The sequence below is a fragment of the Peromyscus maniculatus genome, chromosome 20 (assembly GCF_049852395.1).
Source record: "Peromyscus maniculatus bairdii isolate BWxNUB_F1_BW_parent chromosome 20, HU_Pman_BW_mat_3.1, whole genome shotgun sequence".
In the NCBI taxonomy this organism is placed as follows: domain Eukaryota; kingdom Metazoa; phylum Chordata; class Mammalia; order Rodentia; family Cricetidae; genus Peromyscus; species Peromyscus maniculatus.
In genome coordinates, this window is record NC_134871.1 from 70759705 (window position 1) to 70775176 (window position 15472).

The 15472-nt window shown below is 46.9% G+C and overlaps 1 protein-coding gene across 4 annotated transcripts in view; it reads left to right on the forward strand.

Moving 5' to 3' along the window:
* Scn8a (sodium voltage-gated channel alpha subunit 8) overlaps positions 1–15472 on the forward strand; it is a 182578-nt gene that overhangs the window by 84411 nt on the left and 82695 nt on the right. For 3 of the 4 annotated variants that reach the window (XM_076556860.1, XM_076556862.1, XM_076556861.1), the window contains exons 4-9: positions 51–141; positions 602–730; positions 2966–3057; positions 12034–12255; positions 13656–13719; positions 15152–15293. In XM_076556860.1, coding sequence (XP_076412975.1) covers positions 51–141; positions 602–730; positions 2966–3057; positions 12034–12255; positions 13656–13719; positions 15152–15293 — 740 coding nt within the window. Of the gene's footprint in view, positions 1–50; positions 142–601; positions 731–2722; positions 2815–2965; positions 3058–12033; positions 12256–13655; positions 13720–15151; positions 15294–15472 lie in introns of all 4 variants that reach the window. The other variant, XM_076556863.1, reaches the window with a different exon arrangement.

Sequence of the window (15472 nt, forward strand, 5' to 3'; positions counted from 1 at the left end):
AAAAAGGAAAGGCCAGGCCGGGTTTTGTATGGCCCCTTAACTCCTGCCTACAGTATTCAGCATGATCATCATGTGCACTATCCTGACCAACTGTGTATTCATGACCTTTAGTAACCCTCCCGAATGGTCCAAGAATGTGGAGTAAGTGGTTTTTTATTTGCTTGTTTGGTTAAAAGATTTTTGTTGTGTTATTCCACAATTTATCCACGGAGAAGAAGAAATCATTACTGCAGGGTATTGGGGGTGTGGGCGGGGGCACCGAAGAGAACGTAGAATTCAGCAAATAGACTTAGAAATGAACTCTAGGAAGCCAGTCAGCTCTGGAAGGGACTGCCCTTCCTCTCTAGCAGGGGCTTTGCCGTCCTGCGTCCTCCAAGGCCAACGTGGCTCTGGGGTCTCCTTGCCTGTTCCAGAGTGATCCTGATCTGGGTGGAGCACCAGTCGGGTGCTGTGGGCATGTCAGTCAGTGCCAGCCAGGGTTCTCTTTGCCGTGGGCCTTTATGAGGTGTCTGTGTGGCACGGCACCCCAGGCAGGTGTCACCTCAAAGAGGTTCGCTGACGTTTCTGCCAGGACTGACCCAGCTGTCCGTGTCTTTGACAGGTACACATTCACAGGGATTTACACATTTGAGTCACTAGTGAAAATCATTGCAAGAGGTTTCTGCATAGACGGCTTCACCTTCCTCCGAGACCCGTGGAACTGGCTGGACTTCAGTGTCATCATGATGGCGTGAGTTCCTGTCCATGTTACTGTTTATGGATATGACTGCGTGTGAGTGTGTGTACGCGCGTGCGTGTGTGTGTGTGTGTGTGTGTGTGTGTTTGTGTGCATGTGTGTGTGCATGTGTGTGGGTGCGTGTGTGCGCGTGTGCGTGTGTGGGTGCGTGTGGGTGCATGTGTGTGCACGCGTGTGCATGTATGTGTGTGTGTGTGTGTGTGTGTGTGTGTGTCTTGAATGGCCCTGCATGGTGGTACAAGTAAATGTGAGTTTGTGGGCTCATAGAATGGAGAATTCTTTTGTATTTTTCTCTTTTGAGATATAGTCTCATGTAGCACAAGCCATCCCTGAATTCCCCGTACAGCCTAGGCTGTCTTGAGCTCCTGGGCTTCCTGCCTCTCCTCTGAGGGCCGGGATTACAGGCTGGTGTGACATACCTGGCTGCAGAATGGGGAGTCCTTGGGTAACTGTGTCTGGCCATGGGGTTTTGACTGTGGTTCTTGCTTGCAAGCCCTTCTTAGTTTTCAGACACACGTTTGTGTGGGAGAAGGTGAAGGGATGCTTCACAGCTGGGAGGCCAGCAGCAGGCAGTGGCTCCTCGTGGCTCTGCCCTCATAGTTTATGTCACTTTATGGCACTGACCAAGGTCCTCACATCCATCACTTAGAGGGCCTCTTTGAAGGCATAGAATGTTTCGGATGTAAACTTTTGGCTGAAAACGCATTTGAGGCTTTTGACTCAAACGTGAGCCAACGTGTCTAGACTGGCACCTTCAGAAAAGTTACTAACCAGAGCTCCCAGCTCCCACTAGAGACGTGGTGGTTCTCCACAGGTGTGCTCGCTGCATCTGGCAGTTGGTATTGTTTCAGCTATGAAAAGTTTCTGTTTGAGAAACTTAGCTGAGGATAGAAGAGTTAGACAGGCTCTAATTTTTTTATTTTTGTGTTAAGAAAGTGCATTGTCGTTTAAGGGGAGACTTGGAGTGGGATAATAGGTTGTGTGTATGAAGATGTGTGAAAGGAAGAAAACATTTGCGTGTGTGTGGGGCCGAGTATCAGGAGTTCCACTATGACCTGTGGTTGAGTGGTGTGCATGGAATAGCTGAAAACGGATGACTCTCGTTCTATGGAGATGATCTCTACCCTCTAGCGTTATAAAATATACACTGGTGTGCACTTCAAACCTGTGTCCTAGCTCGGACAGAGCTGGTGATAAAATGGGCACATAACTCACCTGCTGCCCTGATCTCATGAGCTGGATGTTTTTCTTGAGCCCTACTTTTATCTGTCACAGGATGAACCTTCATCTGTAGACATAAGCTCCTGGAGAAGTCCCCCACCCCGCCATGCAGGCATCTTGTCCATTGTCAACAGGGGATTTGTTTTTGTGAGGCTCCTGCTACAAAAAGTTGTCTATTTCTTGTGAAACAGAGTTTTGTTCACAAAACTGGGAACATAAGTTTTTGATCCTTCATGGCCTTTTCCCCTTGCTGGGGAAAAAAAAAAAAAAAGGTAAATGGGCCAATAGTAAAGTCACTGAATCTGTGCATCCCACACTGGTCTGAGAGAGCAGACCTCAGAGAGTTCTAATCTGTCAGTTCTTTAGAATATACTTCTCAATTCTTCTTGCCCATTTTTTTTTTTTTTAAAAAAGATGTGTTCCTTGCCGGGCGGTGGTGGTGCACGCCTTTAATCCCAGCACTTGGAAGGCAGAGGCAGGCAGATCTCTGTGAATTCGAGACCAGCCTGGTTTACGGAGCAAGATCCAGGACAGGCACCAAAAGTACAAAGAGAAACAGAGAAACCCTGTCTTTAAAAAAAAAAAAAAAAAAAAAAAAAACCCAAACCAAAAAAGATGTGTTCCTTAAATGTTTATATTTTGAAATTTTGCTTTTTCAGGGATAGAAAATAAAACTATAACTTATACATAAGACCCTCACTTGCCCTGTTCTCAAACCCTCCCCCAGTGGTGCCGTTACAAGTTAACTTTGGTTTGATTCTGCAGGTATATAACCGAGTTTATAAACCTAGGCAATGTTTCAGCTCTGCGCACTTTCAGGGTACTGAGGGCTTTGAAAACTATTTCGGTAATCCCAGGTAAGATGGCCGGGGTTGGTGTCAGGTGTGGTTAGGGCCCTGATGTGACGTATTGTGCTTTTTGTTTTGTTGTGGTCGTGTCTCTTTTCCTTTGGTATTTGTGTGGTGTCTGTGTTTGTCATTTGTGTCTGTGTGACCTCCCTTACTACAGATATGTGACAGAGTTTGTGGACCTGGGCAATGTCTCAGCGCTGAGAACATTCAGGGTTCTCCGAGCTTTGAAAACTATCTCTGTAATTCCAGGTGAGCAAATGCGTGCACCAGGCTGGTTTTGCCACACTCCTATTTTCCTCCATTCATTTCGTCCGCCACATTTGAAACTGGTATCGGCACATTTGATACGGCCTTGCGCTCCGCATGCTTCCCCGAAGAGCTGTTCTCTGGAATGACCCTTCGGTCCTCAGGCAGGCTTCTCTGAGCATGCTTGCCAGGCATGCAGCCCTCATCCCATCCATGCTTTTGAAAACAGCGCCCGCTTACAAACCCGCTGTGCCGCACAGTATGTGAGGAAAGCTGTGTCTTTGTATATGAATCATCTGAATCGTGGCCTCATGGAATTACAGTGACTTTCACATCCACTCCCATCCCATTGCTTGTGATTCCAGAGTTCCTGTAGCATGGTTTGCCAATTGCATGTTATTCAAAGACTTGTACTTTTACTGGTACCGCACTAATGTAACCATTTAATCAAGAAGCAACCTAGCCAGTTAACTAGTCACTTCAGATTAGTTAAGATAAAAAGTCTTGGAGTTAGTGAGTCGCTGTCTGTCATATTCGACAACTGTCATCTTCAGTAGAGTGAGACCCAGCAGACATCTACTGTGAGTAGACTCAGAGGTCACGCTCAACTGTAAACCACAGCAAAAGCACACACAGGCGCCGTCGTAAAGTCAAAGGTACAATATCAGCAAAAGCTGAGACACTTGAGGGACAAAAGGGAACTAGAAAGCGGCTTGAAAATTAGTTGAAGGACAATCTCTTGAAAATATTTGCCTTTTGCTTTCGCCTGGTTGACCTAGTCCAGTGGTTCTAAACTTCATGAAGGTTTTTGGTCCCTTTGAGACTCAGATGAAATTTCACAGACGCCCCCACATCCCTCTACCCATCCGTGCACTCAGGTTAAGATTCCATAGTTTAAGTCATTGCAGCTGGACAATAACCTTTCTAAGAACCAGACTTGAAATCTAGAAGGAAAGACGTGTTTAAGGCTAAGACGGGCAGTAACCCGGCAGAGGGGAAGGGCTTTAGTGTGTGGTCAGCGGTGCGAAGGGACACTCCCTGAGCTCAGGCTTTCCACCAGGTGACCTGGAAACTGGTGCTGAGCACCATATTCTGATCTGTGGTCCATCCCCTGGGGCTGATTTCAGAAATCGTTCTTCTGCCCTCTATGTAACATCGTGTCAGTGACCTAGGCGGGGAACACAAAGACAGAGTTGTGAAGAGGGTAGATTGGGGTGTGGTTTACCAGGAGTCTCCCCTTAGGCAGGCCTGGTTCTGAGGCAGCTGGGATGCCAGATCTTTACTTTCATTTTTCCTTTGGTCTCTTTCCTCCTCTGGCCCCTTTAAACACGATCCCATGTTCCCCGTTCATCTCCCCCAGCACACTGCAAGGCATCTGTCTCTTTATGTTCCTGTGATCTCAAAACTTCTCTCCCAGAGTTCAGTGGAAAGCTGTGTTCTGTTCACTAACTAGGGCAGCAGATGCTGTCTATCTCCAGCCTGGCTCGTCACGGCTGTTTTTGTCTCTGCTGCTTTGGAGGAGGTAGTTTCTGCAAAGCAATTCTTATCAGGTTACTTATACTCCCTAGTTGTGTGTTTGTGTGTGTGTGTGTGTGTGTGTGTGTGTGTGTGTGTGTGTGTGTGTGTAAATATGTAGTGTCTATAACACAGTGCATGGTCCACAGAAGTGCTGCATAAAGATTGTACTAGAAGCACTTACCATTAAAAAAAAAAAAACAGCAAAAGGTTTGTGTCAAGATTTAGACATTGTCTGGCTTTGGGAAGCTAACGGCATGGACACTTAGCTGTAAGGTGGTAAAGCTAGCCGTAGATCACTGTCGGTGAGAAGTTCTAACTCGTGTGACTTTGAGTTCCAGCCCTTTGCTCTCCAGTCTTACCGTTTGGTGTGAGTCAGAGAGGCAGCTAGTGGGCCTGTGTGGAGTTCTGAGCTTGTCTCTCGTTCCCTGGAGGGCTGTTGTCCTGTTCCTACCTGCAGGTTGTCCATGTTCCCTTCCAAGGCGGGTCACTTTGTGTGCGTCATTGCATCAGGGTCTATCTCTTGCTTAAAAGTCAAAGTTACTTTTATTCCAGCTTGTTGAGCTGGGACACAGTGGTCCTCAGTCAGAGCTACAACCATGCATACAACTTGAGAAGGATTTTGCTCTCCACCTTCTCCTGTCTCAGTTTAGAGCTTAGACTTTTCCCGAGGCTGCCCAAACTACAGAAAGGAAGCATGGATGTGTTGTTGACTTTTCTGTCACCGGGACAAAATATCTGATGAAAGCAACTTAAGGAAGGATCATTTTGTCTCACAGTGTAGAGGAATACAGTCTGTCAGGAGGCCACTGGTCACACCAGGTCCACAGCCACCTCAGTAAAACCTGCCTGGACACCCTCACAGGTGTGGTTAGATGGTTGTCCCCTAGGTGATTCAAAATCTTGACAAGTTGACAATCAAGGTCAGTCGTCTTGGAGGGTAAGCATGGGAATGGTGTGGTGTCTATAGCTTTCAGAGTGGTCTCTAAGTCTTAGCTCCTTCGTGATCATTGCCCAGGCCAGTGCTCCTTTTGCATTTTGGTAGCCCTTTTAAATATGTCGGGTCATGCCGGGCGGTGGTGGCGCACGCCTTTAATCCCAGCACTCGGGAGGCAGAGGCAGGTGGATCTCTGTGAGTTCGAGGCCAGCCTGGGCTACCAAGTGAGTCCCAGGAAAGGCGCAAAGCTACACAGAGAAACCCTGTCTCGAAAAACCAAAAAAAAAATAAATAAATAAATATGTCGGGTCAGCCAGGACTCTGCACTACATGATAAGGAGTTTTAGTTCACGCTAGCCTTTTGTGTAAGAAATGTTCCTGGATGATGATGGTGACACCTTTGAGACACGCAGATCTCTGAGTTCAAGTCCATCTAGGGCTGTTACACAGAGAAACCCAATCTAAAAAGAGAAAGAAAGGAAGGGAGGGAGGGAGGGAGGGAGGGAGGGAGGGAGGAAGGAAGGAAGGAAGGAAGGAAGGAAGGAAGGAAGAAAGAAAGAAAGAAAGAAAGAAAGAAAGAAAGAAAGAAAGAAAGAAAGAAAGAAAGAAAGAAAGAAAGGAAGGAAAGGCCGTAGAATCTTCATGACACAAAAGATCAAACTCACATACTGAGCCTTTGTTTGTTTGTTTGTTTGTTTGTTTTGTTTTGTTTTGTTTTGCAAGACAGGATTTCCCTGTGTAACCCTGGCTGTCCTGCAATTCACTCCATAGACCAGGCTGACCTCGAACTCACAGAGATCCGCCTGCCTCTGCTTCCTGAGTGCTGGGAGTAAAGGTGCGTGCCACCACTGCCGAGCCCTGAGCCTTCATATTTGATGGGTCAAGACTCCGATACAGGCCACTTGTGGCTTCTTTTTGTTTCAAAGTTACCATTTTTGGAGAAACCGTGCACATACACTCTGTGCTGAAAGAGCCTTTGTCTCTGGGCCAGAGGTGTTGAGTTCAACTTGACATTGAGTCTTTCTGCCAGGAAGCTCGTGTCTCAGATCTGTTTGCATGTTTGATTCATCGGGAGCCTCGGCAGAAGGAGAACATCTGAAAGACTCCGTCAGAGGTGTTCCCCCCTCCTGCCCCGACACAGGATGTAGGACAGGTGCCTCAGTCCAGAACTCACATCTCAGGAGTTCTCCTGCTTCCCTGGGAGAGCGGCAGCTGGGGGCTCCCTCTCACTTCCGTCCTGTGAAGGACTGACTCCCTGCAGCTGCCGCTCCCCAGGGCTGATCTAATATGTCCTGTTCTCTCCGGAGTTGACTCCTCATTACTCTTCTCTTGGACTTTCAATTTCTACTGTCATTCCTGCTTATTCCTGCCCGGTAAGGTGAGGCAGGAAGCAGAAACCGGGGCTGGCTTTCTGTTCCTTGCTGCCTAGTGCTCACAGAGCGTTTTCTTTACATGTATACATTGTAAGTATGGCTGCTCTCCTGCTTAGCGACAGGTTAGAAGAGACACTTTAAGACTGTAATGCTCACTGATGGCTTCTTTCTTTCTTTCTATTTATTTATTACGTGGGGTTTTTTGTTTTGTTTTGTTTTGTTGTTTTGCTTTTTGTTTGTTTGGCAGGGTTTCCCCATGTCGCTCTGGCTGTCCTGGAACTCACTCTGTAGCCCAGGCTGGCCTCGAATTCAGAGATCCACCTGCCTCTGCCTCCCGAGTGCTGGGATTAAAGGCGTGCGCCGCCACACTCAGCTGGTTGTTCCTTTCTAAATGTTAAAGTTTCAAATCTTGCTGCTTTTGTGCTTCTCTTTCTTCTATATTGCATATTGAGGGGAAGAAAATCTCCAAAATGTAGTGTGGTCCTGAGTGGAAAAGGACTAAGAGAGCTGGCGTTTGCAGGAGGAAAGTGGACAAGACCTGCTTCACCCTCGGGACCAGCCAGCCTGGCGGAACTGGGAATTCTCCCCGCCTCAGGCTGAGAGCTGCTTCAGACTGCTGCCCAGAGCAAGTCCAGTATTAATCTTGTGGGAAATTAGCTCCCATTGCTTCAAACCACTTACATTTCTCAACCTGTGCGGCAAACAGGGGAATATGAATTAACTTTATTTGGACCATCACAGCCACAGACTCGATCCCAGCGTGCATGGCTGATTTCTCCGGACACAGCACATTAGCTGGCTTTGTTTGTTTGTTCAAGAGATTCGGGCGTATTATGTAAGGTGACAGGAAGATCAAAGGTGCCTTTGGAGGGAGAGTGAAGTAGAAGCCTGCAGCTCCAGATCCCCTGCTTCTCAAAATTCCTAAAATACCCAGCCCCCTCTCAGGTAGCTGGCCTTCATTCCTGGGGCCCACGGCCTTTTCAAGGTCTGTAGTGAACGTGTGAAGTTGTGTTCAGGCACGCACCGACGCGTGCTAATGTTCGTCTCCCTCTGGAGTTCTCCCTGTCCAATCTGCCCCCACGTGGCTTCTGTCACACTCTCTGCTGTGTAGGAGTCCCTGGGAGGCGCGTTCTGCTCTGCTGAGGATAATGGTTTTCAGTGAGTGTCTGGCTTGTTCTGGCATGTGGTGGTGTGAGCCGATGGCAGAAGCAGGGCAGCTTCTCACCTCAGTCAGAACAGTGCCATTCCCCATCACCAGGAGTGCCTTGTCTCTCCTGACCAGGGCTGGTGGTAATTGGATAGCTTTGCCGTGAGCAGTCACTTCAGGCAGCCTTAGAACTGGGATGTAGGAGATGCACTGACGGCACATCCCTACAAATCACACTGATGTCTCTGCGGTGTGGTGCTTCTGTTACCAGCCCCCTGGGAAGAAGGCCTGAGATCAGTGTAATTTGGCGGCTGCTCCTGGTGCTGCTCAGTGATCTGTGTTGCCCGTCTGCACGCCTCAGGCCACACCATGTTTCTCTCCCCTGGGCCCCTTCTCGTTGGGATCTGGATGAGATCTCAGCGAGTGCTTTGTAGATGGCTGCTGTTAATGTGGCTTACTGATTCCTCTTGCCCAATTAAGGTGGATGTCTCTGAGCCTCTGTGAAGGACAAGCAGCTGAAATGTCATTTCCAGCTAAGTTTCCACTTGCCACTTTTTAAGCAAAACAAACTCACCAGCAGGACCATCTAAACCTCAGACATCAGAACGCTTGAGGGAAGGGTTTTTAGCTGTGAGGACTTAGGTTTCCAGATTTCTTCAGCTGAGTCATCTGGCTGAGGGAGAAGAGCCAATAAGCCACCTTCGGTGGCAGGCCCATCTCTAGGAAACCAGGGCCAGGCCTAGCTGGGCAGGAGCTCTGCTGGAAAGCCGCGGGCTCCAACTGTGCACCTCTGGGGCCAGCAGAATGCAGCTCCAGGAGACCCCAGAGGCTCCAAAGTGCTTTGTCTCCACCCCCCTCTCTCCACATGCCTGTCTCTTTTCTTTCTTCAAATACAAATTCCTCTCCTCTGTCAAGCACATCTTAAAGTGACGCAGTGTGGCTGCTGCCTTGCTCTCGGTTTTCTGTGTTAATATTTCTGCCATGTGGTCAGATGACTGTCTCTTGTCCTGCTCCAGATCCTTATAGGAAAGGTCTGGATTTAGGTGAGATGTCTACCCTATCATCCATAAGTACCAAGAGAGAGTCACCCTGTACAAACAAAGCTGCTCACAGCACACCCCCAGGGACAGGGACAGTTAGATCTTGTGGCCTAGAATTTCTTGTTATACAGACTTGGAACACCCAAAGATTTCCCACCCTGGAAAATCAGGTCAGAGTCATGGTGAAATTATATGATTTATTGATTGATTCGCTTTATTTATAACAAGCCCTTTTGTTTTGTATGTTTTGTGGTTTTAAGTTCTTCTTGATATTGTAAGGAACAGCACCCTTTTTGGTTCACTTAAAATAGCAATGCCAGAGGCATTAGATGATCATCCAGTGTCCATCATCCAGTGTCCAGATAGACACTTGTCTGGTGCCTTTAAAAGAGGTAGCTGTGCAAATTCTTTATTAAAAAGTCTAGGTATAGAAACATGGCAGCCATTCTTCAGGGACCCACCAAGCTGTTCTATCTGAATCACTCCTCAGTAGCTTAGATGCCTGAACTTGGATTATTGGCCCACTGTAGGCCTACCCCAAACCAGTCAAAATATAACGAGGAATTTCCATTTTCAGAAGTGGTCCGGAACTCAGTTGCATAACTCTGGGACACTCCTTGATAACTGTCTTCTACTTGGTGTACCTAGCTGCTCGATCACAGGCCTTGGGCATAAAAGGTCGGTGACACCTCATTTCTTGAATCTCCCCCCATCTTTAAAGACTGAGAGAAGATTCATCAGTTTCTCTCCTGCACTGCCCACTGCCATGTACATCCTATGGGAGAGAACTGAGGCTCTGAGAAGTGACCTCGAGCTTGTGACCTGTCATAGCCATGGCAGGTCATAATAGTGACCGACCCTCTCAGTGCCTTGCCGACTCCTCTTCTGCACAGCCCTGTGGGAGAAAGAGTGAGTAGAAAGCTGTGTCTCTGGAGCCCAGGCAAGCTCTCTTCCCCTTGCGTCCCCTCGAGGGAAGGCTGCGCTGTAAGAAGGCCCAGGCCTCTGTACACTTTCCCCCGAGATGCCTTTCTTTTTATCTCTATTATTCACTCTTTCAGTAAAAATTTATTAAACCACCTGTTTTGTGCCAGATTCTAGAGTAGGCATTGCTACTATTGGACTCAGGAAGAAAATTCTGTTGGGCTTAACTCTTAGATAGTCACTTGTAAAATACAGGGGTCCAAAAAGCATGCCCAAGCACCCATTAGCTCATCATCACATGGGGTTAGCCCTGTGATGGACATCATCCCAGCCAAGTCCTTTGAGGGGGCACTAGATATAAAAATGATGATACGTGACACATGATCTGTGTCATGTCCTGCATTAGATATTTTTTATATTTGTTATTTTACTTAAATGTCATGACAATTCAATGAAATTGGTATTGCAAATCTTTATAGATGAATAAATTGAGGCTCAGACAATAATAATTAACCTCATTCACCGTGCACCAGCTGCTCTGTTAAGTATGAATCATGCTCAATCCTCACAGCGGTCTGGTAGTCAGCTGCGACCGTCTCTTTATTTACTCATTTATTTCTGGTGGGGTTGAGGATGGAAACCAGGGCCTTCCCCGTGCTCGTCAAATGCTCTGACATCAACACAGCCTCATTCTAATTATCCTTTTAAAGGTAGAATGCCGAGAGCCCAGAGGGTCAGTTGTAGCGCTCAGATGACACATGTAAGTGGCACACCTTGACTAGGATTAGTGATGAGCCACCCGACCAGGGCCAGCAAAGCTCACGTCAGCTGTCTCTGGAATGCCAACCTTGTTTTCTTCCCATCAAAAGCTGATCCCTGAGGCCTGTGTGTGGAGACTCAGTCTCCTCTTGCTCATCTTGTACACTGCAGGAGTGTCCGTGTTCTGTGGGCCATGTCCTATGGTCGTCTGCCGTGGGGCATGCTGAGGATTGCCACACATAGACTCTTGGCTCAAGCACTGTAAACTTGTAACTATATTCTTATGTGTCTCCCATCACTGACATCTCCCTGTACAGTGTGGGAGTGGCTGTTGTCAACTTTAAAGTGGAACCCATTGCCTCACACTTTAAACCTCAACTTCCGACTGGTATAACACAACTCCTTGGGAGGCATGTACCAGATGTTCACAAAACGTTGAATTCAATTCCCAGCACCAACCACAAAAGTAAAATAAAATAAAACCTTACATTAAAATGAGTTACAAGTGTTTTGTTTTTCATGTAGAACACAAGAAAGATTACTGCAGCAAGCAGGACTTGTACTTTTTAATGGAAAGGCAAACTGTAAATACTGTATTGATAACACTTAATCTTTTCAATACATTGGCGTTTCCAGAGGTCTTCAGAAAAGATATTGTACCTTCTTGCTTCTCACTGACTTACAAACTGTTCAGTGGTTCCCTTTCCAACTTGGGAACCTCCTTAGTCCCTGGTCCTTTTTTATTTGTTTACTCAGCAAATATTGATTGTGAGTTAGACGCTATGTTACAGCTGTGGAGGAGACAGACAGAAAATGAGTTATAACCCTGGCAGGTGGTACAGGGAGACGAGAAGGCTCTGCCCAAGCAATAGCAATGGTTGGAGAGGGAGACGAGCTGGGGAGCCAGGGAGGGCTTCTTGGGGCTCTCACTGAGACCAGAAGGGGAAGGAGGAGGTAGGTGGGGAGGGCGAGAGCAGGAATTGAGCCTCTGGGAGGAGGGACCAGCCTGTGGGAAGGCCCTGGGGAGAGGGAAGTGCATCCAGGGAGGAAGGAGCCACATGCTAATAGAAGCAGCTTCTTTCAGTTCTTCTGAAAAGGATTATTGACTTAGAAATGGATCCTTCTGGAAACTGATAATTCTACCTACTCATTCTGTGTGTCAAGATCAGTGGCCGTATTTCAAGGGGGTGCTGTGGGACAGTTGGAGGTAGGACTAAGTTGGGGGAGGGCTGGGGAACTAGGGAGGACTTGAGTTGACTCCGGTTTGGGGGGGCTCTGTCTCTTCAGGCCTGAAGACAATCGTGGGTGCCCTCATTCAGTCTGTGAAGAAGCTGTCCGATGTGATGATCTTGACTGTGTTCTGCCTGAGCGTGTTCGCCCTGATTGGCCTGCAGCTGTTCATGGGGAACCTTCGAAACAAGTGTGTGGTGTGGCCCATAAACTTCAATGAGAGCTACCTTGAAAATGGCACCCGAGGCTTTGACTGGGAAGAGTATATCAACAATAAAAGTAGGTGTTCCCTGCACTGCAGGAGGGAAGCTTGACCCACGTTACTTGTCAGGAGCCACTGCCCAGCTACACAAAGTGGCCCGGCCCAGAAAGGCTCAGCACTGCCTCTCGGCCTGAGAAGCCATTCCCCTTGTCCAAGGCGGGACTGTGCAGATGCTCTCAAGTCCTTCGTTATTATTATTATTTTTAATTTTATTTTGAGACAGGGCCTCACTATGTAGCCCTGGCTATCCTGGAGCTCACTGTGTAGACCAGGCTGGCCTTGAACTCACAGAGATCTGCCTGCCTCTGCCTTCCAAGTGCTGGTGTTCACCCCTACACCTGACTAAGCTTCAGTCCTTGGAAACCAAGTGAACACTTAAACTGTCTTCACATGCACCCATAAACTTGTGCTTTAGAAGTCATGTCTAGACTCTCAGTAAGCTGCTTTTCGTTGCTGGGTTACCTGGAACAGTCAGTCACGCGTTCAGTCTAGACTATGCTTAGGAACCAAAGCTCCTTAATGCCAGCAAGAGCTTTGCAGTCAGGTGATCTCTGAGATACTATTTGATCTTACTACAGTTAAGGAGCTTGAATAACTTCATTTGAGGAATCAAATCACTGTGGGGTCTTGCATTAAAGAGAATTTGGTGTAACGATAGTTCTATTAACAACAACAAAAAAAGCAGTATCACCACTAGTCATCACACGAGAGAAATAAAATCAATTAAGTAGCCTCAAGAAAGTGTTGCAAAGGAGATCTCAGGGGCAGAGCCTTCTGATTTAAAGTAGGACATGGCAACTTATGTCTAGTGCGGAATTTTAGAACATCTTGGTAAAAATATTACAAGGATAAAAGGGTGAAGTTATATAAAGGGATGAAGATCTCAGAAGCTTACTTTAGACTGGTGGTTCTCAACCTGTGGGTAGAGACCCATTTGGGGGTCACATATCTTTGGATGGAAGTTTCTGTCCCACCTGGGACCATATCCTGCTAGTCAGATATTTACATTAGGATTCATAGCAGCAGCAAAATTACAGTTATGAAGTAGCAACAAAATAATTTTATGGTTGGGGGTCACCACAACATGAGGAGTTGTATGAATGGGTTGCAGCTTCAGGAAGGTTGAGAACCACTGACTTAGACCCTGTCATCCAAGTTGCATACCGAGCTGAAATACCAGGGAGCCAAGTGCCTGCGAATGCAGTTTCTCCCCGAGGGCGCTCAGGGTAGCTCTGCTGTAGATGTATTCAGGAGGTCATTAATGGGAGGGATTCTCACCAGCTTTCTGCTGCTGGGAAAGATTTATATGAGCTAAAATCAATAGCTGCTCCTGCTGGCAGGCTAGGGACCGTGTAACCTTATTCTCTCATTCACTGGAATCTGCCTGTTCATTTCCTGCCTCTTCCACCTTTTCTAGCAAACTTTTACACGGTTCCTGGCATGCTAGAGCCCTTGCTCTGTGGGAACAGTTCCGATGCTGGGTAAGTAGCTCACCTGATGTTCTTCTTCATTAATGTGCCTAGTATGAGTTGGGTCTAAATGAACAACAGCCTCACTTTCTTTATGCTCTCATACTGTGGGTCCTACACATGGGTCTGACCTATCGGCTGACTCAGATTTTCTTTCTGTTTCATATTTGACCATTCAGACTTGGCATTTCACTAGAAGGTGAATGCACCAGTAATCTCAAACTACAGTCAAAGATGTGGCAAGATAGGGAAACTCGGTAGCACCAAATAGCTTGCCTGCCTCTTGTGGACCCTCTCATCCTCCAGTCACACAGTTGTTACAATATGGAACAAGGACACTGTCTTGGTGAGAGTTCAACATCCAAGGACAACCCAGAGCACACGAGATCTAAGAATGGTGCCCAGCCATCTGACCTAGTCAAGTCTTCGTTTCCTCCTCCGTGACAGAGATCTAATGAGCTGTGCTCTCTTCCTCACAGGGTTGCTGTAAGGGCCTGTTAGAGTCTATCCACACAGCTACTCTGGACACACATGTAGGGTGGCGATGGCCCACTCAGTGCATTGGTCCCCTGGGTACCGCCTGCTGTTTTAATGTGACCCAGACAACCAGAAGTCGTGTTAAGTTCTCTATTGAAGTAGATACTAGAAATTACATTAAAAGAGACATCAGATGAGTCCAAAAGCAGAAGAAATCATATAATTGATATCATTTATTTATATTTATATCATTAATCCCATTTCCTGTGCTAAAACAGACAACCAAGAAGACCTGAGCTTAACTTAAGTATTTGTCATTGACAGTAGTTGCTGATTTGAATTAATGACTAATCAATTAATAATTTGATTGAAATTATACATTGATATGGATCTGTGATATCATAAGGCAGTGGTTCTTATGCTTGGCCCACATGCAGCCATCTGACCTGTCTCTAAAGTCACGTCCGTGGGCTCCACCCACTGAACTTCAGCAACTAGGTGTACGCAGATCTCAACATCTGCATCCTTGAAGACCGCAGGGTTACTCGATTCTAGGCCTTCCCAGACGTTGAGTTGCTGTTCTTTTCTTCCCTTTCTTTTTCCTCCTCCTCTTCTTCCTCTCCCCCTCTCTCCCTCCCCTCCTTTTTCTCTCCCTCTCCTTATTTTTCTTCCAGTTTTGTTCTCCTGGCTGTAAAGGTAGCTATTTCTATCTTCAAGGGCATGGAATAGATGGGTTTGTGTAATCTCTTATCTCTTGATAATAGACTTGGTAGGATAATTTTGAAAGTTCCTAAACTTGCTTTCTGTCTCATTTTGTGTGTGTGTGTGTGTGTGTGTGTGTGTGTGTGTGTGTGTGTGTGTGTGTGTGTTTTGCCAGGAATAAAATTGAGGGACTTGGAGTTACTAGGTAAGTACTCCTCCACTGAGCCGGGTCCCCATCCCATTGTACACCCATTTCTTTCTTCAGGCAATGCCCGGAGGGGTACCAGTGTATGAAAGCAGGAAGGAACCCCAACTATGGTTACACAAGCTTTGATACTTTCAGCTGGGCCTTCTTGGCATTATTTCGCCTTATGACCCAGGACTATTGGGAGAATTTATACCAGTTGGTAAGTAATACCTCTTTTTCTTTAGTGATGAAGTCCGTCTGAGGAGATGATGAGTTGGGGACGTCTGTGTGACAGTCCTATAGTGAAGACATTGAATAGGATCTGAGAATGGCATTTCCCACACAACAGGATGGATGAACTCCCCCAGCTCTCAGCCCGGTTTCGGGAATGTGTAGTCG